The sequence below is a fragment of the Lithobates pipiens genome, unplaced genomic scaffold (assembly GCF_037356315.1).
Source record: "Lithobates pipiens isolate NorthernLeopardFrog02 unplaced genomic scaffold, aLitPip1_a1.2 Scaffold_8, whole genome shotgun sequence".
Taxonomy (NCBI): domain Eukaryota; kingdom Metazoa; phylum Chordata; class Amphibia; order Anura; family Ranidae; genus Lithobates; species Lithobates pipiens.
In genome coordinates, this window is record NW_027507903.1 from 270,564,845 (window position 1) to 270,589,869 (window position 25,025).

Below are 25,025 nucleotides of genomic sequence, written 5' to 3' on the forward strand. Positions count from 1 at the left end.
GCAGAGAAATGCCTGACGAGGCTTAATGCTCTGTATACAGTGTTAACTTGAACACAATTTTAGGGCATTCAGGCAACAGCTCAAACTCCCCTGCTGATAAATGTCCAAAAACTTCCATGTATGCATGGACACATAGGATAACATAAAGGGGAGTTCATGGGCTGTTAAAAAAAAATGCCCAAACCCCCAAAACCTTTAGGTTATGAGCTTCAGTGTGCATGGAGCCCAAGTACAGCCCACCCAGTGACATACATATTTTCAGACTGCGTATGACACTGTAGTTCCACTTATTCCTATGGGCCAGCCTTAAACCAGCAATAAATGAATCAAAATTCGGCAGGTTCAGCAGGGACAGACCAAACTTTGAACCATGTTTGCGTAAGCTGATTGTACCCAACTCGTTCAACTGCCACCATAATTAGCCCCTAGCAGTGATCGTTGTGTTTTGCCAAGTGTGGAGGCACCCCACGCACTCCCACAAGTAAAACACAAGAGTTCTTCGGGAGCCATTCTCCATTTTGATGGAAGAATCTATGGGCTGCTTTACTCTGTAGAACCATTGGAAGCTGCCATGAATATGGCCGTCACATGGGAATGAAAGGGTTTATGTTGTGCAACCGTGGTAGGAAGAAAACTGGACAGAGGTCTTCAGTGCGAAGACCATGCAGCACCAGTTAGTGCCGCAGTGTGAACATAGCTGGGTCAGTCAGGGCTAAATATGTTACTGATGTTGGCTACATTTGGGGCAGAGGCAATTTAAGGACAACTACACCAAAGTTGTCCTTTAAGCCAATATTCATTTGATCAGTATCAGGAATTTCTGCATACAGTTTTATGAGGAAAAAAATTCTAAATCATCAAGTGGTCCAACATAAGACATTTTTTACATAAAACCATCCAGGGAACCATACTTCATTGCTGCTGTGTCCCGGAGCTTCGTCAATGGCTACCGACATCTATGTCTGGTCGCCTTCTAGGTTCTGACTGACCAGGGCTCGAGGACTTAAATCCTGTGCATGTGCAGGAGTTCTTCATCTCAGCAGATACCAAAATTGTACACTGAGCTGCTAAGCATACAATGGGGACAGGCAGGTAAGAACAACAATGCAGAAGAGACACATTGTTTTCTTTTTTGTTTTTTCAATTAAAGTTACACTTTAATTTAGTAAATCAAACCTAAAGTCTTCCAAATGCAAATAATGGCTGTACAGTGACCACATGTGTTTGTGTAGGAGGCTGTTGTACAACTGTTTCTATTATGGTCTGCAGGATCTAGTCACTGGCTTGGCACTAAACACCTGGATTCTGCAAATTTGGCCATTAGCATGTATAGACAAATCTGAAGAAAATCAGGCCCCCAGATGCTTTGGTTAAGCAGCTGCATTTGCTGGTTTACAGCCAGTTTTAGTATAATATACAGGCTTTCAATTCTCGAGATTTATCTGCATAAGTTCCTGAAAATATGCAGTGCTTTTGAAGCAAAGTTTTGTTAAACCTGGAGAATCTTGTTCTATGGAGAAGCCTGTCCCAGCTTCCTTCCTATAATACTTATCTGATTGAAATAAACCAGGAGTGATCAGAAGCATCTCTTTCATCATTAAAGGAAGCCTTTCCTGAGAGAAACAAGAAAGCCATCATTGCCGACTTCTTATTCTGTAAATGCTGTTTACTTGGCTGTCTCTTACTTGAGTAGTCAGAGTCACTAACTCAGAACAAGTATGCAGATAAGGACGTTTTACTTCACAAGGCCAGAGACCGACTGAAATCTGAAATCAGCAAGTCAGCATAACTGCCTGGCAATTAGCATTATCAGAAGCAGCTCGGCAAAGGAAGCCTCCCTACGTTTACTTCAAAGTAGACCTTTCAATAACTCCAGAAATCCAAATAGATACATTCTTGCATATCACAATAGATCACAGATGAATCATTATTTTGTGTACATTTTACCTTTAAAAAGTTGTCCTGCCAAGTGACTGTCTAGGCTGAGATGACACCAGTCTACTGCAAAGAAGAGCAAGCATTTCCTCAGTCCCCCTCTACCAGTGCTAGAAAGTAACTCCAAGGGTGTGGATTTGCCAAACCCCCTCCATCTTTGAGCAACTGCAGTATTCTCAGACAAATTCTGGCTTGTCCCTTCCTCCATATCAGATCTCTAAAAAGGCACTCCAATTTCCTAAACCACACATCAGGAAACCATACTGGCCAATTCTGTAAAACGTATAAAAGTGGAGGCAACCACACCATTTTAATCAAACTGCCACGGCCCACTACTGACAAAGGGAGACAACTCCCTGTCTTACATTTTCCCGTAAATACTTTTATTAGGGGCCATATTTTTTTTTGAATATACAACTTGGGGTTCACCACAATGTTTATTCCCAGGTATTTCAAATTTTCCACTACCTGCAAGTGTCTAGCACTCTCAGAGGCAGCTCCCGTTCCAATTCATCAACTGGAAGAACAAAAGATTTTTCGTAATTAATGCATAGCCCAGAAAACATGCCAAATCTTTTTATGATATCCATCACTGTCATTAGTAACTAACAAGAACAGGAGGAGATCATCCACATATAGCGAGATTTTTTTTCTTCATCCACCCCTCTCTTAAAGTCTCTTACACCTCCCGCTGCTCTGCTATGGCCAAAGATGCTACCACTAGAGCAAAAAGCAGGGGCAACAATGGGCACCCCTGCCTTGTGCCCCCGAATAGCGAAAAACATTCTGAGACCCTTTCTTTAATCTCTACTTTTGCCCTTGGGTCAGTATATAACAGTTTCACGCATTTTGTAAAGACCGGACAAACATTAAAAGGTGGAGAGTGCAGACCAGAGGTAATGCCACTTGATGCTGTCAAATGCTTTGACAGCGTTGAGGGACAATATAACTCTTGATCCTATCTCCTCCACTGGTATTTGTAAATTTAAAAACAGTCTCCTTATATTCAAAGTGGTTGATCGGCCAGGAATAAATCAACACTGATCAGAATGGATTATAGTGTGAATTGTTTTACTTAATCTACTGGCTAAAATTTTTGCCAGTAGTTTAACATCTGCACCAAGCAGAGAGATTGATCTATAAGTTACGGGTTGAAGAGGATATTTCCCTTCTTTTGCTATTATTACGATTGTCCCTTCTGTCATAGATACTGGTAGTTTTTCCCTTTTCCATTGCCTCATTTAATACCTGTAATAATTCTGGTAACATTATTTCCCTGCATTCTATGTAGATTTTGTTTACCTTGGACTTACACAGGTCTGAATAAATATGTTTACCATTTCCAATGGACACATGGTGACCCTTCCAGCACAAGTCCCAATAAACATTAAATTAGCTGTATTGATATTTTGAGACTTTGCCAGGAGAGCCAGCATGTGTCCAGTGTTTTCCCCCTCTTCATTATGGGCCTCCTTCATGAAAAACCTTATATTCGCAGCTTTTTTTTTTTTTTTTAGAGATACCGTTCGATATATCTGTTGCGCTTCTGTCCATTTAGCTAGAATATCTGGTGATTAATCTTTTACATATGCTTTTTCTATTTCGGTCACTTTCCTCATTGCATTCATCTCCGGATCCTTTGTATATTTTTACCTCTTAGAGATTTGTTGAATTAAGAGTTCCTCTTAAGCTTTAAGAGTATCCCAAACTATACCCTGTGTTGCTGTTGTTCTATTATGCTCTAGAAATTCCCAAAGTATATCTATTACATGTTCTTTAGGGGCAATCAACTCTAGCCAAAATGGGTTTACTCTCCAATCCCCCCCTCCCCCCACCAGTTTCCCAATCTTATTGACAAAACTAAAGGGAAAAGGAGTGGTCCGACAATCCTCCAGCCTCATAATATCCATTACCATTGTAGCCGGGGAATTGTTTCCTACTGCCATATCTATTATAGAAAGTGAGGAGTGTGTACCAGAATGGCATGAGAACATTTGAGTTGTTGGGTGGCATTCACACCAAATATCCCTCAACCCTGTCTCTCTAAATATCCTATACAGTGACGTATATGGACTCTGTTCAAGTCTCTTTCCCGGAGGGAACTTATCCATCTGAGTATTCGTCACTATATTGAAATCTCCCACTATCAGGACTGGCAACCTTGGCTTATCAGCCATAAAATCCAACAGAGGTTTAATAATTTCTAGTTTAAAAGGGGTAGGACATACACATTCATAAGTATATATAGCATCTCTGCCAGCACACAATATACAAATATGTATCCTCCATCACCAGCTATCCTTACTTGCCTACAGGAGAACCTCAATGATTTGAGTACTAAAACACTCGTTCCTCTTGAGTATGATGAATACACTGAGTGATATTGCTGAGGGAATCCCCCTTACATCCTAATCATGAAATTGTTTCTTTTGTTAGATGGGTCTGTAGGCAGAGGACAGATACTCCAAAAGTTGAGGCAATTTTAAATAGGGTTATTTCACCTAATCCCTTCACATTCCATGAATAAATCATCACTCCACTATTCATTTATATAAAAGAAAAAAAAAGATTATATTAATGTGCCTGAGAGTTTGTGAACCAAAATAAGGGCAATAATCCTTTAACCCATAACTTCCTTGCATTGGATCCAATATCCGTAATTTTATTAATCATTTTACTCAATGTGAACTCTTATTTAGATTCCGCTCTACCTTTTCCATACCAAAGTAACTATCAGTTTTTTCCCCCTTCCTCCCTCCAACCACCCTCCCTACCCTATCTTTCTGGGGACATAGATTGTGGCCCCATGATCTATTTGTGTATGTAAAAAAAATAAAAATAAAAGGAAAAATAATTATAGCTGTTTCAGTGAAAACACTTATGCTGCGTACACATGACCGGTTTTCCTGTCGGAATAAACTCTGAAGGTTTTTCTGAAAATGTCTAGCGTACACACGATCACGCCAAAGTCCGATCGTCAAGAACGCAGTGACGTATAGTACGTACGATGGGACTAGAAAAAGGAAGTTCAATAGCCAGTAGCCAATAGCTTCTGTCTCGTACTTGCTTCAGAGCATGCGTCGTTTTTGGTCCATTGGAACAGATAGGATTTGGTTCCGTTGGAAATAGTTAAAACATGTTCTATTTCTAGGTCCATCACGATTAAAAAAAAAAAAAGTCAGATGAGGCATACACACGATTGGAATATACAATGAAAAGCTTCCGTCAGACATTCCACTCGTGTGTACGGGGCATTAGACTCTCTAACAATTACACTTGGAACCATAACCCTATTCTGGTGCTCCCATATATATATATATATATATATATATATATATATATATATATATATATATATATATATATATATATATATATATATATGTGAAAAATAAATAAATAAGACCAGATATACCTATATTAAAGCACGTGGCTCATACCACAAAAGCTCTACTGATATTATACAGATCAGTGGTCATCAACTCTGTCGTCAGGGACCACTAACAGGCCAGGTTTGCAAGATAACTGAAAAACATCACAGGTGATATCATTTGCTGTTCAGTGATTGCAGAATTCTAGTCTGCATCTCCAAGGTAATACATAAAACCTGGCCTGTTAGTGAGCCCTGAGGACAGGGTTGATGACCACTGATATAGACCGATCATTTTTCTTTAACCAAGAGGCAGCTGCCATCAGTTAATCAAAAAAACGCACCCCACCCCTTGCTACAACTCTCAAGTCTTGGCAGGTATAACATAGCATACTGCACATTTAACTGCTGCAACCGCCTCTTGATATCTATAAATTTCACTCTCCTTCTCTGCACCTCTGCAGAGAAGTCGGGAAAAAAATAGAACTCTCCCCCCATTAAACATTACATCTGTCATTTCTCTAGCCTTTCTTAGTATTTTCTCTATCCTTAAAAAAAAAGGGGGAGTTCTCAGTGGGACTCTATGAGCCCTTTAAATAGCAAATAAAGAGGAGAATTCTTTCCTCCCAAAAACCTCCTGAAGCCATTTTTCCAAAAAATCTCATATTATTTCCTAAACTTCTTTCTGGTAGGCCAATTATTCAGACATTGTTCCTCCTCAATAGGTTTTCCAAGTCCTCTAGTTTATCATTTTGTTTCTCAACTATCCCCTTCAAAGAGGAGGTCTGTTTCATAGGTGTCATTGCATCCTTGACTCCACTGACCCTACTCTCCAGCTCCGCAGTGCACTCACACACTTTTTGTAAGTCATATCTGACAAGTGTCATTTCCTCTTTATACATTTTAGCTGGCCTGTCATTTCTGACAGGGCAGACTTTCACCCATTTACAGCAGCATCTCTCTTTGAGATGGCTCATCTGCCCCTGAGGTCTCCAAGGCGGAAAGATCATGTGACCACCCCGCAAGTGAAGGAAAAGATACTGAAGCCATTTTGGAGGATTTGCCCTGTGGGCTTAATCCCTAAAGGGCTGCAGAAGGTGATGGAGATTAGATTGTTGTATTTACCCAATGTTTTGGGACAAATTATGTGCAAATCGCTCCAATTTGGCTGCTGCTTCCTTACTTTTGTTTTTATCTTTTACTGTCCCTTGTGGCTGTGAACTAGAAGAGTCCTGTACTACTGATGTAGTTCTCTTTTGCTTTGTCATAGTTCTCAACTGTGTCTCCAGTTATAAAGTGAGTATAAGCCCAAGTACAGACTCCAGACCCTCCAAACTTTCAATTTTTCCGCCCCTCCCTTAGCCCAGAGCACTAACAAGCATCACCTCACCACCCACTCTGCAGGTCTCAGTGTGTCCTTCAAAGTAAGGAGGCAAAAAGCAGAAAGAGGAATTCCTTTCCTTGCATTTATCTAGTGTTTCAGAGATTTGGGGGTCAAGAGTAAATCGACCAGGTTAATATGTCTAACACAACCATCAAAAGGGGGGGAAAAAACAGCAACCAAAAATATTTTTTTTATGAACTTTCTGTAAGCTTACCAGAAGACAATATGAGCCAGAGGGGGGCAGAGAAAGGGGTCACAGAGGAGCCAAGAACAAACAGGTCAAAAATAAGCCTTTGCCAGTTATGAATATAAAACTGGGGTCATAAAAGTAGTAATGGATCTTCTTACCAGCTGAAATAAGCCAGAGAAAGCTGAAGGGAGCCAGAAAAGATTGAGAGTCTGCCAGGGGTCGGATGGAGCCATCTCCCACTAGTTCTCCATGAGAAAATGCTCAGATTTCCTGAGTCTCTCCGTCTAGCCGAATCGGTTGACGCCGGCAGTCACCGCCCTCCACACTCACAAGCACGGTGGCGTAGAGGCACGCGGAGATTACGAAGCCTCACCGTGGGCTAGTTGGGATCGGAGGAGGATCCAGTGCAGCTCTTACCCGCTGTTCGCCTCTCTGCCAAAAGCCTCAGGAAATTCTCCACACGCCTCCTATCGCCTACAGTCCACTAATCTCGGGCAGCCAAACAGAATATATCTTGGTCTGGTTCCAGGATGAAGGAGCCCAGGTGAGCTATACACGCCCGATCACATTGGCGTTAGACCACGCCCCCTTGTCCACATTCATTGATTTTAAAGAGAATAATTTTTCTTGAGCTTTTCAGGAGCTCTCTCTTTTTTAATGCAAATCCATCACAACATGTGAGGTTGCAGTGGGGCTGATCTGTGTCAGACATGTCTGCCTATAGCCAAGTCTTGTTCACACAAGGCAATTAAAAATCGATGGCAGAATCACTGCAATTCTGCCTGAATTTTCATATCGCAGTAGAAAGTGCGTCAAGCATTTGGGCACAATTACCCTTAATGGCAGCTAAAGCACAGTGTTATTCTGCCGCGATTGTCGCATGGGGTAAAACATGCAGTTAAAAATTGAAGTGCTGCCTATGTGTGACAAACGCTTTAAAAATCCTGAGCAGGGACACTCCTTCCCACTACACTAAGGTCCAAAAGGCCTCAGAATTTACACGTTTGTTTTATCTTGCACCAGGGACGCTGTACCCAAACAAAATTGACCTCCTTTTTTCCCACAAATAGAGCTTTCTTTTGGTGGTATTTGAGTTTTTATTTTGTGTGCTTTAAACAAAGAGCGACAAGCTTAAAAAATATATATATATATTATTACTTTTTGCTAGAAAAAAAAAAAAAAATTAAATTATATATATATATATATATATATATATATATATATATATATAAAAAATTATAATTATATAAAATATTAATTTGCCGATATATATTTTTCTACATATTTTTGGTAAAAAATAAAAATGCAATAAGTGTGTATTGATTGGTTTGCGTAAAAGTTATCACGTCTACAAACTATGGCATTGCATATACTTTGGGAGGTGCAAAGGAGTAAGAAGCTTTTAGAGAGCATTTTTTCCCTAAGTCACTAACTTTACTGGCCTTCTCATTCTCCCGACACAACAGATGGGTTTACTTAACATAGGTATACACTCTGTACACAGTTCAGACCCCTGATTATGCATATTCTTATAGTGGCAAAGTTAACCATCACATCCAAATGGAAGTCTACAAAAGCCCCTAATGTTTCTGAGTTGATATATAGAGTACAATTATAACACACTTCTGAAAAATATGTTGCTATGAAGTCCCAAAATCTACCTAAATTTAATCTTTGTTGGAATACCTGGGTAGCATGTCTTCGAGTTGATGACTAAATTATTCTTGAATGGAATGAAGGACTACTTTTCTGATCAATCACATATCATTATGGTACAAGTCATTTGTTTTTTTCTTTTATTTTCTGTCTTGTTATACTAGTAGCATTAATAAGTAATCTCTTAGAGCTACTAATATTCGAGAAGGAATTAAAAATAATTCTTTAAAAAGTAATGAGACCATGCTTTAACGCAGGAGGAGAGGGCGTCGCCCTGCATCCCATGGCACAGTTAGTTACCAACAGGGGTGTCGGGGAGGCGGGTACAACGCCTTCGAACCAGGAGAAACCCAAACTTTCGCTTGACTCAATTAACAAATAACTATAATACGTTATACAACTGCTTAATTGTGATACCTCTCTACTCACTGACATTCTTCATGGTCTATTATGCCAATGTTATGAAACCTTTTGTCATTACTATGGAAAACTCAAAAATATTTGAAAAATTTCGTAGAGACATGGGTCTTCCACCCACAGCTTACCTTTGATATCTTTAGTTACGACGCACTGCTGCACAGGTCGGCCTCCGTAATATAGATATACGACCCTCCCCACTAGAACGCCTATTAACTGATGCCTCTCATTCAAAATTCTACATATTGCTCATCTCTCCTACACTCTACAACTAACAGAGATAGTCTCAAGGAGCTTAAATGGCACTCTGATATACCGGAATTGACAGAGGAAATCTGGCAGGAAATCCTCCAGGTCTCCACAGTTCTCAACAGTTGGAGGTCGCTGCTTTCGTTAGTTCCATTACCCAAATTCCCAAAGTATGTAACCCTTTAAGATGCTTGCTGGGCTACAATGATGATGAGTGTCTATCTAAAAGTATGCAGATCTTTTTACGTATAGTATTGCTCTATGCAAAGAAATTCATAACCATGCAATGTAAGGCACCGACCTCACCCACCATAACTTTCTTTACCATACTATCATTAATCGGGCACAAACTGATATATGAGGCCATAAAATATGGTTCAGATTGCACTATACAGCCTTCTACCTAATTTATTGGCTAGGGAAGTAGATCCACGCCAATTTCTTCCCTATTTTATTTCAACTGTGTTTCAGTGTGCCAATGTCTTGATCAATTGACTTATTTCTATTTGATTGAGTTACAGCTCAACAGTAGAATTGATACTTTTATACTAATCCACGTATGTTGAATGGATATGTTGTAGATTTTGCGCAGAAGTAATTGTTTGCTCCACTATATTTGCTTGTGTTTTCTTGTACTTGTTTGTGTATAATAAAACTACACCTTAAAAAAAGATATGGCCTTGAAGTACAAAATGAAGCAGGAGAAAGGCTAATAGAATTTTGTCAAGAGAACACACTGGTAATACCAAACACTCTTTTCCAACAACCAAAGAGGCAAATCTATACATGGACATCACCAGATGGTCAATACAGATGTCAGATTGATTATTTTCTCTGCAGCCAAAGATGGAGAAGCTCTATACAGTCAGTCACAACAAGACCGGAAGCCGACTGTGGCTCAGACCATGAGCTTCTTATGGCAAAATTCAGGCTTAAACTGAAGAAAGTGGGAAACACCAGATCAGATATGATCTAAATCGAATACCCTGTAAATATTCAGTGGAGGTGAATAGATTTAAAGGATTAGATCTGATAGACAGAGTGCCTGAGGAATTATGGAAGTGTGTAATATTGTACAAGACACAGCAATGAAAACTATCCCAAAGAAGAAATGCAAGAAAGCAAAGTGGCCATCTGATGAGGCCATAGAAATAGCTGAACAAAGAAGGAAGGCAAAGGACAATTTAGAAAAGGCAAAATATACCCAACTGAATGCAGACTTCCAGAGGATAGCAAGAAGAGACAAAAATACCTTAGTAAACAATCAATGCAACGAACAAGACGAAAACAACAGAACGGGAAAGACCTTTTCAAGAAAATTGGAAATATCAATGGAAAGATTTGTGTAAAGAGGGGCACGATAATAGACAAAAATGGCAAGGACCTGACAGAAGCAGAAGAGATAAAGAAGAGATGACAAGAATACACAGAACTATACAAGAAAGCTCAGAATGTCCCATATAACCACGATAAGGTAGTCACTGACCTTGAATCAGATATACTGGAGAATGAAGTCAAGTGGGCCTTAGAAAGCATTGCTAATAACAAAGCAAGCGGAAGTGATAGTATCCCAGCTGAGTTTTTTAAAATGCTCAAAGATGATGCTGTTAAAAGTGCTGCACTCAATATGCCAACAAATTAGAAAAACTCAACAATGGCCACAGGACAGGAAGAGGTCCGTTTACATTCCGATACCAAAAAAAGGCAGCGCCAAAGAATGTTCAAACTACCATACGATCGCACTCATCTCACACACTAGCAAGGTTATGCTGAAAATTCTACAAGCTAGGCTTCAGCAGCATGTGAACCGAGAGCTACCACAATTACAAGCTGGATTTCAAAGAGAGCAACTAGAGCAGGCATGTCCAAAGTCCGGCCCATGGTCCGGTTTTGAACAGCCCACCTGGTTATCTAAACATGTATATCTTTTGTGGCCCCCCCGACCATCTCCCAGCGCCGGGGCCACAAAAGATATATAGGCTGGTTGTCTCGGAGGGAGGAGGCGTGACGAGTGCCATGCACATAGGATTAGTATTTCCTGTTTACACGGCAGCCTCTGTAATAGAAAGTCCCATCTCCGGTGCTGCCATTGGACAACGGTTCTGTCCATCAAAAGAGGCAGGACTTTCTCTTAAAGAGGCCGCTGTGTAAACAGGAGATTCTCCTGTAGGATATCTTTGGCGCTCATCCTGCCTCTTCCAAGGCTGCACTGATGGTAATGGTGAGTGCATTCCTGGCAATGGTCGGTGCTGCATTCCTGGCACAGTTCTTTATTTAAAATTTTATGTTTTTTTCCTGAAACTTTCCTCTTAAAGTGAAGGTGCGTATTGTAAGCCAATAAATACGGTATATCCAAATAATACTCCTGAGCTCATCTCTTTACTCTTTACGGCAAGAAGATCAAACCAGTCAATCCTGAAGGAGATCGACCCTGAATATTGGCTGGAAGGACAGATCCTGAAGCTGGGAAACATGGAAGGAAAAAGGAGAAGAGGACTACAGAAAACAAGATGGATAGATAGCATCATTGAAACAATGAACATGAAAATAAGCAAGCTCCAGGAGGCAGTGGAGGGCAGAAAAGCATCCAGCATGAAAGAGAAAGAGCCGGGCGGGAGGATGAGAGAGCCGGGTGGATGAGAGAAGCGGGTGGGCGAGCAAGCAAAGGTGACCTCATCTCTCTCCACCCCGCCGCTCTTCCGCCCTCATGGTCGGTGTTCTGTCAGCCTCTTCAATGTCGGAGGTGGAGCAGGGAGCAGAGAGATGACATCTCTCACCACCCGCCCCGCATTACCGCTCTCCTGCCTTTGTGCTAAATGGACCAGTGCTGCCACCAATAAAGTGCTCTCCCTGGGGGTTACCTTGCCAGCATTTGCGTGCAGGCAAACAAAATGCCGGACTTGGCACAGCCCCCCGGCGCCCGAGTTATTGGATTTGGTTAACAGTGGGAGCCAATGGCTGCGCAGTTATCAATCTATCCAATCAAGAGCCGAAAACCTCAGGCAGAGAGGCTCAGCATGTCCCAGTCGAGGGAACGAACAGGCTCAGGTAATACGGGGGGGCTTAGTGGACTGGTCAGTGTCAGGTATTTATAGGATGCATTAAGGTGAAAAAGCATGAGGATTTACAACCCCTTTAATATCAAAGTACATTTCTCAAAAAAAAATAAAGGAACACTTTTAAAACACATCAGATCTCAATGGGGAAAAATATCATGCTGGATATCTATACTGGTATGGACTGGGTAATGTGTTAGGAACAAAAGGATGCCACATTGTTTGATGGAAATTAAAATTATCAACATACAGAGGGTTGAATTCAAAGACACCCAAAAAATCAAAGTGAAAAAATTATGCAGCAGGCTAGTCCATTTTGCTGAAATTTAATTGCAGCAATTTAAAATGGTACTCCGTAGTTTATATGGCCCCCATGTGCTTGTATGCATGCCTAAAAATGACAGGGCATGCTCCTAATGTAACGAAAGATGGTTTCCTGGGGTATTTCCTCCCACATCTGGCCCAGGACATCACTGAGCTCCTTAACAGCCTGAGGTGCAACCTGGCGGCATTGGATGGACCAAAACAATGTCCCAGAGGAGTTCTATTGGATTTAGGCCAAGAGTGCATGGGGCCATTCTATGGTAATAATTCCTTCATCCTCCAAGAACTGGCTGCATACTCTTGCCACATGAGGCCGGGCATTGTTGTGCACCAGGAGAAATCCAGGACCCACTGCACCAGTGTAGGGTTTGACAATGGGCCCAAGGATTTCATCCCGATACCCAATGACAGTAAAGGGGCCATTGTCTAGCCTGTAGAGGGGTCTGTGCGTCCCTCCATGGATATCCCTCCCCAGACCATCACTGACCCACCACCAAATCAGTCATGCTCAACGATGTTACAGGAAGCATACCTTTCTACACAGCTTCTGCAGACTCTTTCACATCTGTCACATGTGTTCAGGGTGATCCTGCTCTCATATGTGAGAAGTATAGGGCACCAGTTGCAGACCTGCCAATTCTGGTGTTAAATGGCAAATGTCAATGGAGTTTCACGGTGTTGGGTAGCGAGCACAGGGCACACTAGAGGACGTTGGGGCCCTCAGGACACCCTCATGAAGTCTGTTTCTGATTGTTTGGTCAGAGACCATCACACTAGTGGTCTGTTGGAAGTAATTTTGTAGGGCTTTGGCAGTGCTCATCCTGTTCCTCCTTACACAAAAGGAGCAGATACCGGTCCTGCTGATGGGTTAAGGACCTTCTACTGCCCTGTTCAGCTTTCCTAGAGTAACTGCCTGTCTCCTGGAATCTACTCCATGCTCTTGAGACTGTGCTGGGAGACACAGCAAACCTTCTGGCAATGGTACAGATTGATATGCCATCCTGCAGGAGTTGGATCGCCTGTGCAACCTCTATAGGGTCGAGGTATCACCTCATGCTACCAGTAGTGACACTGACCCTAGCCAAATGCAAAACTCGTGAAAAAATAGTCAGAAAAAATGAGTAGGGAAAATAAATATCAGTGGCTTCCACCTGTAAAACCATTCCTGTTTTGGATGTTGTCTCAATGTTGCCCATCTAGTGCACCTGTTGTTAATTTCATTAACACCAATGCAGCTGAAACAGAGTAGCAACCCCCTCTGCTACTCAACTGGCCAGATAAATATCCCAGGAGTTTAATTGACTTGATGCTATACTCTGATTAAAAAGGGTTCCTTTTATTTCTTTGAGCAGTGTATTTTTTTACATCTTTCAGATGTCACACTAACTTGAATATTTATTATTATTATTCAGGATTTATATAGCTCCAGCAATTTACGCAGCGCTTTACAATACAATAAAATACAAGAGGATCAAGAGGGCCCTGCTCAGAAGAGCTTACAATCTAAATTTAATTCTAAAACCCTTAACTTTTACCTTTGGAAAAGGCTTCAGTATGAAGAGTCTATAACTGATCACTATTGACAAAGGTGATGCATGCTATTACATTAGAATAGGGAATATTTTTTTTTAATGAAAATGTAACATTGATTCGATTGCTATAAATAACCTCAATATGTCACTATTCTATAAACTTCATCAGTGGGGCTGACTGACCTTGGCCAATAACCCAGGTAAATGTAATTTTAATTAGGGAGAGGTTTCGGCTTCTTTAGGTTTCAGGTTTCTAGATGATTATATTAAGTCTATTTCTGGCTAAAAAGAGGAAATCAGTTTGGAAGAAGTTAATGAGATCACATAACCCTATCAAGTGGCTACTGATGAGAGATCACACAATGTAACTCATCTCTACATCCTCCATCCGCTGTGCACCAGCAACTAACAGTGTAGATCAATGGTTTCTTGGTTGTTGAGATGTTCAGAAAATATAGGTCACTCACTATTCTAGTACCTCACACTTAAAGCTCAGTTTGAGTCTTAACTTTTTTTCTCTTTGTGTTGCTTTTCCTGCATATGTTATCTGTTTTAAAGTGGGCCCGAAAGCAAAAAATAAAAATCTGCTGTGTTACAGGGAACATATAGAAATGTTAATTGTGCCTAATCAACCCTGAACATTTTTCTTTTTGTCTTGTATTTCTCATGCAAATTAGCAGTGCACTGTCTGGTATATAGGAGTGCCAATGCACGTCTTTGCCTACAGCTGTATATCTGCAGTGTGAGATCATCTAATTCACTGCTGCCTTTGAAGGGTAATCTGACCAGATTTGGCATGGTCAATAGTGTGCTGCTTATTGGAGAAGAATCTGCACTGCATATGCATCTGTCTTTCTGGGATTTATGACCCTTTCCGGCCGTTTCTTGAATATTATCTTAGTTATTAGATCCTCCGTCAATGGGGAGTTACTACTCCGATATGAGGGGGAAAAAAAAGCCATATTCCTCTACCAAGATGGTCACCCTTACACATACAAAACACGTGGCCAGACCATAATGTTTTTTTTTTTATCCAGGCGGCAGCTCTCCTTCCACCTTACAGAATATCTGCTCTGACTTACCAGGTACTGCAGCCTTTGGCGCTCTGTTTCGGGAGTAAACTCAGAAGACATTGGAATTATTTCTCCATTTCGGATAATTATAGCCCTAAGAGAGAATAGAATATCAGATGGATTATTATAATCAATAATTCTCCTTAAAAAATGTATTATTTACCCAAATTCCCACCAGGGGACTGACATCCTAAGCGATTCTTTGTGTATCATGAAAAGCGGAGCATAGAACCCTCAGCATGTAGTCCACCAGTCATTGATTGCACAATATTAACTCTTAGGCCTTCAGTATATACCGGCTTTTGTTTTTGCATTCATATAGGTTTTCGTAAAAACAGTAGATTAACTGTACTCAAAAAAAAATAATTATACATTGACAGTTATAAAGCAGCAAACTGGTAGCCCCTTTTAGTTGTCATTTTACTTGCACAGCTAGCACATAAGCACCTACAGAAACTGACGGGCTCCTTGAGCCACTTCTCCATCTCCGAGTCCTGCTGTACAAGAAAATACAAAAGGCTGGTACCAAGTTAAATTCAGGTACTTACACTGCTTTAATAATAAAATAAAAAAAGTAAGAGTGCATTAAGATGTTTTAAGGAATGAAGTTTTTTTTGTTTTGTTACCTTCACGCATTTATATTCAAGGTGGAGGGAGGGATCCCATTCCTCCTTAAAAGGGAACAGGGATACATTAGAAGCCCAGCAAGAACACAATAGCAGCTGAAGGTATCCAATGTCTTCCCATGCCAAATCCAACAAGCAAGCTATACAAGAATGGCAATCACCCCAATCTATAACTAGCTGTTGAAGGTAGGTGGGCTTCTAATGTGCCGCTGCACTTTTAGGGCCCTTTCACACTAAATGGACAGCTGCCGGAGCGTAAACCGCTTTACCTCTCTGTTCCGGCAGTGGTAGGGGGAAGTGTGGTACAGGATTCAGTGCATCACACAGGTTCCTTTTTTTTTACGCTGAGCTTTATTTAAAGTGTACAAAGTGGAGTTTCATTCAGGACACTGTACAACAGCCTGGTGCGCTGTATTGCTATACAGTGACATGCAATTCTGTACAGCGCACTGTGATAAAAAGCAGCATGGCTGCAGCTGTGCTGCAGTGTGAATACGACACAAAGAAAATATTTTCTGTGTGTCTTGGTGTTTTACACTGCAGTAGAATGTTGGTCACTGCACATAGTGTGAATTGGCCCTTAAAGCGGTTGTAAACTGCTGGAGGTTTTTGCTTTTCTAACCTGCAAGGCATAGTGTGCTAATATGCATTGCATACTAGGACTTTATGCAAAACGTACCTTAAAACAAAGCCTTCCAACGATGTGATGTCATTGCTGGAAACAGTTTTCATCTTCATCCATCTTGCTTGCGGGTTTGCGGACTCTGGCTCTGTGAATGGCCGGAGCAGGGATGACTCACTCCTGTGAATGCTTGTGGGAGCCACTGATAACGGCATAGGGCTCTGAAGGAACGGCACGGGTGGCTGTACCATCAGAGCGCATGCGCTAGTGATGTCACTGGCTGCATGTAATGTAAATACCTTCTAAACTGCGCACGTTTAGGAGATATTTACACTACCTATAGGTAAGCCTTATTATAGGCTTACCTATAGGAAAAATTCTAAGATGGAAGTTTACTTCCTCTTTAAGAAGGAATGGGCTCCCTCTAGGCATACTTGTCCTCATTTTATCCACTGGTATATATGCTCCAACTTGGAGACTCTCAAATTAAGGTGATAGGACTTTACAGAGTTTCCTTGGTAAGGCAGTGTGGCTTCTACATAAGTATTGCAGACTTTAGTTATGCTTTATTGAATACAGAGCTTCATTAATTTGTATGCTTTACAGGAGTTTACCTTTGTGGGTCATCTACACCAGGCTGTTATGGTAAAATGTGCTGGTGCACTGTAGTGTCAATTTTAAATGGCAGCCTCAAAATTGCATGTGTCTGGCAACAAAGTGTAGCAAACTGCACCATGTTCTGGTATTTTGTGCTGTGCAGCTATAAAATGCAAACAGCATCTATTTTTTTAATGCTTAGAGTCTTAGGAAATCACTTCTTATCTTGCTTGTGTACATTGCCATTTTTTAAGCTAGCTATGCACAGGTAGAATTTTAGTTCAATCTGATTTATTAGGCAAGCAGTTACAACAAACATAATATTTAACACAAGGCTGCAGTACTAAGTAAAGAAATACAGTCATGTTGGTAATTTTTTTCAGTTATTAAACAGGGTGCAAAGCGCATGTGAAGTAGAGTAGCCCTAGAAGACAGGCACCTCCAACAATCATCTGATAGAGAGGGATTGATTGAAGTGTTTCAGGGCATCTGTACCATCTAGTTACTAAATTAAACCCTTTCTCTTGAGTGTTGGCTGCTAAAGAGAGCTTATGTGTCAGAATGAAGCATTTTTGCGTGATATAGGAGATCAGGAAACGTTGAGTAGTAAGGAATAGAAATAGAAATTGGGAGACTACATGGGTCGACCTGAAGGGGCATATTTTCGAATCCCGATGGGTCGGCTAGGATGTCCAACAGGGAGGGAAAACTATGAATATATACGATAGGACTTGTCTCCTCTAAAGCCAATGCATCGGCGAATGAGGGAACAATCGGGAAGAGGATTCTGTCGTCGGGGATGGATCTGCGTGAAGGGCCTGGGCTGGTCTCCTTCATTCCTCCTTATGGCAAGGACAGATTTCCGACTTATGGCTGGTGGAAAAGCTGGAGTCCCAAAGAACGGAATCATGGACCTAACTGTTTAGACATGGTACTAGTTGAGATCAGTCGGTCCCAGATTTGAAGTGTCTGGCAGGTGAGATCAGCCAAAAGAGACGGATCTTTATGATAAACCGCGGGAGTCCATGGTATAGCGCAAAGTTCAATCGAGTTTAAGTGTCCTTCTAGCTGGACCCAGAGTTTGTATTCGGTATGGTGGAATCGGTCCACTATACGTGCGAGTACCGCTGCCTTGTGGTACAAAGAAGCATCAGGGACGCCCCCTCCAGTTTTCAGGAGAGATAGGGTGTCATATTTTATCCTAGGATGAGCCTCTCCCCCCCGCCAAAAAAAAAATAAAAAATTAAGAACAACCGACAAAGCTTCCTGAAGTACAAGGTCAGTATGTGGATAGGGATTGTTTCGAGTAAATATAAAAACTGGGGGAGGACATCCATTTTCAATGAGTTTATCCTTTCCAACCAAGAGAGCCGTTTGCGTTTGGTTGCATAGGATGACAAATGAGTTTTAAGGAGGAGGGGAGTGAAGTTTGCAGAGAAAAGCTGGGATACATCCGTTGGGATATGTTTTCATAGATATCGGATATAGATGGAGCCAGTCTTGAAAGGGAATGAAGAAAAAAGTTGTTGTAAAGCCGCCCCTGGCAATGAGATATTGAGGATTTCTGACTTATTGTGGTTCACCTTAAAGTTACACATGGCTCCAAATTCCTTAAACTTCTGCATGATGTAGGGCAGAGGCAAATGGGGCTAGGTCACAAACATTAGCAAGTCATCTGTAAAGAGGACGAGTTTAGAATTAACAGGGCCTATCATAATACCCTTAATATTAGGGTTATTCTGCAGGGCTACAGCTAAATGTTCCATAGTAAGGACGTAGAGGAGGGGAGACAGAGGGCATCCTTGACACTAGGGATTGACCAATACTGTTATTTTGGTGCCGATACGATACTGATATTTCGACAACCTCTTCGGCAAATAGCCGATATCGTCTGGCGATATTCTTACCCCAAACCCCTCCTCTGCACTTGAAAGTATTTAAAACACCAACATCGGCGTTATGGAATATTTTCTATTTTTGTAAAACTGGCACCTTTAAGATGAGAGTAATCTGGGAAGTGATGTCATGACATCGCTTCTGGGTTACTAGATCCGAGACCCGAATGAAGCATCGGCTTTGTTCGGATCTTTGGCCAGCCGGCTGACATGCTTGCTGGTTGCATGGGCCTCCGGGTGGCACAAGAGAGCCCGGTGAGCAGCAGAAGGTGGTGGGAGGGGGATGTCCCCTCCCACTGTTTATAATAACAGCCAAGCGGCTGATGAACCGCATTAGTTGCTATTACAATAAATCCAACTTCCCGCTCTAAAGAAAAGTACCAGGGTGATGTCTGCAGCAGGCATCAACCCGGTAAAACCCCTTGAAGCAATATCGGTCTAGTTTGTGACAGATACAGATTTTTCAGAAAATGCTGATATCGACCTGCAATAATCAGCCTGGATATGGAATGCGGGGGACCATGAACCATTAATTCAGATTCTGGCAGATGGAGAGGAATAGAGGGACATTATTCTGGGTAACATGTGGGGCCCTAGACCTATCTGCTGCAGGGACAATTTAAGAAATTACCAGTCCACTCGTCCAAATGCTTTCTCAGCATAAACCGTCAAAAGACAAAAGGAGAAAATTATGTGAGTGGGTGTAGACGGCTAGGAGAAGGGTTTCCAGGGTATTATCCCTGGTTTCGTGTCCACTCACAAAACCAACCTGGTCTAAGTATCAAATTGGGTAATAGGGGCAGCAATCTATTAGCCAACACCATAGCAAACACTTTCAGGTCAACTTTCAGGGAAATTGGCCTATAATTCGCACATAAAGTTAGATCTTTATCTGGCTTTGGGATGAGAGAAATTAGATTCTTGTGTTTGTGGGGGGAATGCAGAGCCTTTAGACAAGGGATGAAACACATTGGTTAGGAAGGGAGTAAGGAGGGAGCCAAAGAGTTTATAGAATTTAATGGTGAAGCAATCCAGGCCCGGGCTCTTGCTAGATGGGGTGGCAGCTATGGCGACTTAGTCTTCAGTGACGAGCTCTTCAAGATCACTGACAGTAGCAGTATCTAAGGTAGGCAATGCTGTCTTCGCAACATAAGATGCCTTACTTTCTTCTGACTTGGAAGGGGATCTGGGGGGTGTAGAAGCAGGGATATTGTATAAAGATTGATAGCAATCCGTAAACGTTTGAACTATCTGAGAAGGTGAGAAAACAGATTTACCAGACTTGTTCCGAATGTGATATAAATGTAGTTGAAGTTTTTGAAAGTAAATGTGGTCTACCACATTTGTCATGTAGTTTATATTAGTGTAAAGCAATTTTACCTGCATACATGCGTGTAGACGCCTCATATAAGTCTCTGAGCTGTGACCAGGTCACATAAACCTCCTTGAGAGTTTCCATGGAAGGAGAGCACTTGTGAGTGGTTTCCAAGTTCTCAAGCTTTTGAACTGCAACCACTATAGAAGCTAAGCGCTGCTCCTTCAGACGAGCCCGAATTTGGATAAAATGGTCTCGTAGCACAGCCTTCAATGCCTCCCGCTGGGAAATTTTAACTACTTTCATGCAACATTTGTCAAGCCGTCGGAATATAATTAGAATTTTTGTACAAATTTTTATAGAAATTTTCTAATGAGACAGTGTAAACAGAATCAAAATCAAATGGTATTATACTGCCAGTATTTAGCAGAACAATAAAAAATGCTTCTATTGCATGACACGACTTTACATGTCTATTGATCAACTGCACAAGTATAACATATGCAGATGGTGGCTTTGGCCTTTCACTCCTAGCAGCACATAACTGGCTGATTACTACATGCAGAGTCTGAACTAGTCAATATTCCAAAGACGTCTCAAACAGAAAGCCATTCTCTCTCTCATAGCAGATATTGCTGCTGCTGCTACTATTCTTTTCCTATCACGTTTAGCAGAGACACAGTCAAATTTCTAAACTATGGTCATAATTGTTGTTTTTTTTTCTTGTAATGGATTACTAATATTTTCTTATTAAATATGGAAAAACATAAAAGTCTAATTGATGCTTCTAGACCATCCATTATAACAGCTTGCTCAAACCTAATCATTAAAAAATAAAGTATAATCATTATAAGCACATGCTGTGCACCAGCAAGTGAAAGTCAAAAGGTTGCCATACAAAAAATAAAAAAGGCATTTATGACAGCATTTTTCCAGAAATGTCCCACAGTGTGTGTATATATATATATATATATATATATATATATATATATATATATATATATATATATATATATATATATATATATATATATATATATATATATATACACATACACACACACACACATATACACACACACACATATATATATATATATACACATATGCACACAGTATCTCACAAAAGTGAGTACACCCCTTACATTTTTGTAAATATTTTATTATATCTTTTCATGTGACAACACTGAAGAAATTACACTTTGCTACAATGTTTAAGTAGTGAGTGTACAGCTTGTATAACAGTGTAAATTTGCTGTCCCTCAAAATAGCTCAACACAGCCATTAATGTCTAAACCACTGGCAACAAAAGTAAGTAGACCCTAAGTGAAAATGTCCAAATTGGGCCCAGTTAGTCATTTTCCCTCCCCCTGTGTCATGTGACTCGTTAGTGTGTGTTAAAGGTGTGTTAAATTTGATGTTCTCGCTCTCACTCTCTCATACTGGTCAGTGGAAGTTCAACATGGCACCTCATGGCAAAATACTGAGGATCTGAAAAAAATAATTGTTGCTCTACATAAAGATGGCATAGGTTTAAGAGGATTGCCAAGACCCTACAACGGTTTAACAGGACAGGTTTCATTCAGAACAGGCCTCGCCATGGTTGACCAAAGAAGTTGAGTGCATGTGCTCAGTGTCATATCCAGAGGTTGTCTTTGGGAAATAGACGTATGAGTGCTGCCAGCATCAAATTGGTCTGCATGGCTGTCATTCCAGAAGGAAGCCTCTTCTAAAGATGATGCACAAGAAAGCCCAAAAACAGTTTGCTGAAGACAAGCAGACTAAGGACTTGGATTACTGGAACCACGTCCTGCGGTCTGAGGAGACCAAAATACATTTATTTGGTTCAGATGGTGTCAATCGTGTATGGCGGCAACCAGGTGAGGAGTACAAAGACAAGTGTGTCTTGCCTACAGTCAAGCATGGTGGTGGGAGTGCACTGGGGAGCTTCATTGAGGTAACCATGAATGCCAACATGTACTGTGACATACTGAAGCAGAGCATGATCCCCTCCCTTTGGAGACTGGACCGCAGGGCAGTATTCCAACATGATAACGACCCCAAACACACCTCCAAGAAGACCACTGCCTTGCTAAAAAAGCTGAGGGTAAAAGGTGATGGACTGGCCAAGTATGTCTCCAGACCTAAACCCTATTGAGCATCTGTGGGGCATCCTCAAACAGAAGGTGGAGGAGCGCAAGGTCTCCAACATCCACCAGTTCTGTGATGTCGTCATGGAGGAGTGGAAGAGGACTCCAGTGGTAACCTGTGACACTCTGGTGAACTCCATGCCCAAGAGGGTTAAGGCAGTGCTGTAAAATAATGGTGGTCACACAAAATATTGACATTTTAGTCCCAATTTGGATAATTTGGTGTACTCACTTTTGTTGCCAGCGGTTTAGACATTAATGGCTGTGTGTTGAATTATTTTGAGGGCACATTATAAGTAATACTTAAACAACAACAAAAAAGTTCTTCTGGGTATGCTAAACTGTGTACACAAGTTCCAGGTAAAGGTAATTGCTGTTCCAAACATGCTGTCTGGCTGGACATTAGTAGCAGCAGAAGACTGACTTATTAATATGTTTTGAGAATTGTCAACTGCATACTTGCAAACAATGTGCTTCCTTGCTATGTTGTTTTTTTTGCAGTGTTAAATAATAGAGTGTTCCCCACCTGACAAATAATGGAGCCTGAACAATTTATAAATGCATAGGCATCCTGCTTACCATCGAACCTGCAATATTAACATATCTATTTTTTATTTATTTTTTTACAAATTTGGCTTCTATATGCAAGTGGTGCACTCAAATGCAACAGAGGTTATTCAATAAAGACAATGGTAGAGGTAATGACAGTACTTTCCTCATTGGAATGCAAGGAATAGGCAGCAGCAGATGTAAGACTAAATTAGTAGTCATCCAACACATTCATTTACATGACACAAAGCTGGGCTAGTTGTCAGCTTTACAGATACGCGGTTACTAAATCTTTTCACACTTTGCAGAGCAGCAGCCTTTAGCTTACAACTAAGAGACAAGTAAAAAGTGACCTTACTGATGGACCATAGGAAGTGACAATGTATGATCATTTTCTACAATTAAGAAAATGTATTATAGAACACTTGGCAGTGATTTCACATCTCGTCTGTCTACAGCTCACATAAAGCAATGATATTGCTGCAGTGTTATACATCAATGGTCACCTTTTAGCACTCAAGCTGGGAAAAAATGTAATAAGTGCTCGTATACTTTGATACAAAAATCCATGTACAGGTCCAAGATATCTGCAATGCATGTGATTGCCTAGGGTCACTGAACTATAATACTCTAAATTGCCAGGAATTGACTTTCTTTTACGGAGTTGCAAGAATCTATGGAGGCTTTCTAATGTCCAGCTTCACAGTGACTGTCATAGGATATTTCACAAATACAGCTTCCTCTGGCAGCTATGTTAATAAGAACGAATGACTAGTTGGTGTATTTCCAAGAATGACCAGGAAATCTTTAGTGCAGATTGCACAATATTATTTAAGGGGCTCTCAATTTTACCTACAGATTTATCCATTGCATTTAAACCTCTGGATGGTTAGAATATAAGGATGCAAACTCATTCCATGCATGAAGGTAAAAAAACCTTCTCTGTGCAGAAACATCCCCCCCCCGCCCTCTCAATCCAGCCTCGGCTCTCCAGGGACTCACTCCTCATTGGCTCCCACTGCTGTCAATCGCAACCAGTGAGCCAATGGCAAGAGAGAGGGGGCCGCGGCTGTGTGTGTATGAATGGACATGCAGAGCAGCCTCTCGGGAGCGAGTCCACTTGGATGCCCCCATAGCAAGCCGCTTGCTCTGGGGGCACTGGGCAGGAGGGAGGTGCCAGGAGTGCCAGCGTGGGACACGAGAAAAGGAGGATCGGGCTGCTCTGTGCAAAATAATTGTAAAGAGCGGGTGAAAATTACATGTTTGTTTTTTGCTTTTTATTAAAAAGAACAAGACTTTAATATCACTTTAAGCAGGCTTCATACAACCATAATTCCAAAAAAGTTGTAAAATCGACATAAAAACAGAATGCAATGATATCACATATTTTATTTACAATAGAAAATATATCAAATGTTTAAACTTAGAAAATGTACCAATTTTAAGAAATAAAATAAGGTGGTTTTGAAATTGATGGCAGCAGCATGTCCCCAAAAAGATGGGACAGAGCAAAAAAAAGCTGGCAAAGCAAGTGGTACTAACAAGAAAGAGCTGGAAGAACATTTTGCAACTAATTAGGTTAATTGGCAACAGGTCAGTAACATGATTGGGTATATAAAGAGCATCTTAGGGAGTCAGAGTATTTCAGAAGTAAAGATAGGCAGAGGTTCACTAATCTGTGAAAAGCTGTGTATAAAAATTGTCAATTTCAGAATAATGTTCCTCAACCTAAAATTGAAAAGATTTTAAATATATCATCAGTTACAGTACATAATATCAATAGATTGAGGATCTGGAGACGTCTCTTTGTACAAAGGACAATGCCAAAACGCAATACTGGATGCCTGCGATCTTCAAACCTTCATATGGCACTGCAAGAAAAACAGGCATGATTCTGTGATGGACATCACTGTATGGGCTTAGGTATACTTCCAAAAATCACTGTCTATGAACACAGTTTGCTGTGCTATCCAGAAATGCAAATTAAAACTCTATCATGCAAAGAAGCAGCCATATCTGAACATGATCCACAAATGCTGCCATCCTCTCCGCGCCAAAGCTCATTTAAAATGGATTGATGAAAAA

At 41.0% G+C, this 25,025-nt stretch overlaps 1 protein-coding gene across 1 annotated transcript in view; it reads right to left on the minus strand.

Moving 5' to 3' along the window:
* Window positions 1-25,025, minus strand: part of PPM1H (protein phosphatase, Mg2+/Mn2+ dependent 1H) — a 257,714-nt gene that overhangs the window by 68,617 nt on the left and 164,072 nt on the right. Inside the window, exon 5 of the mRNA XM_077471978.1 lies at window positions 15,196-15,280. Within this exon, the coding sequence (XP_077328104.1) occupies window positions 15,196-15,280 (85 nt within the window). The remainder of the gene's footprint in view (window positions 1-15,195; window positions 15,281-25,025) is intronic.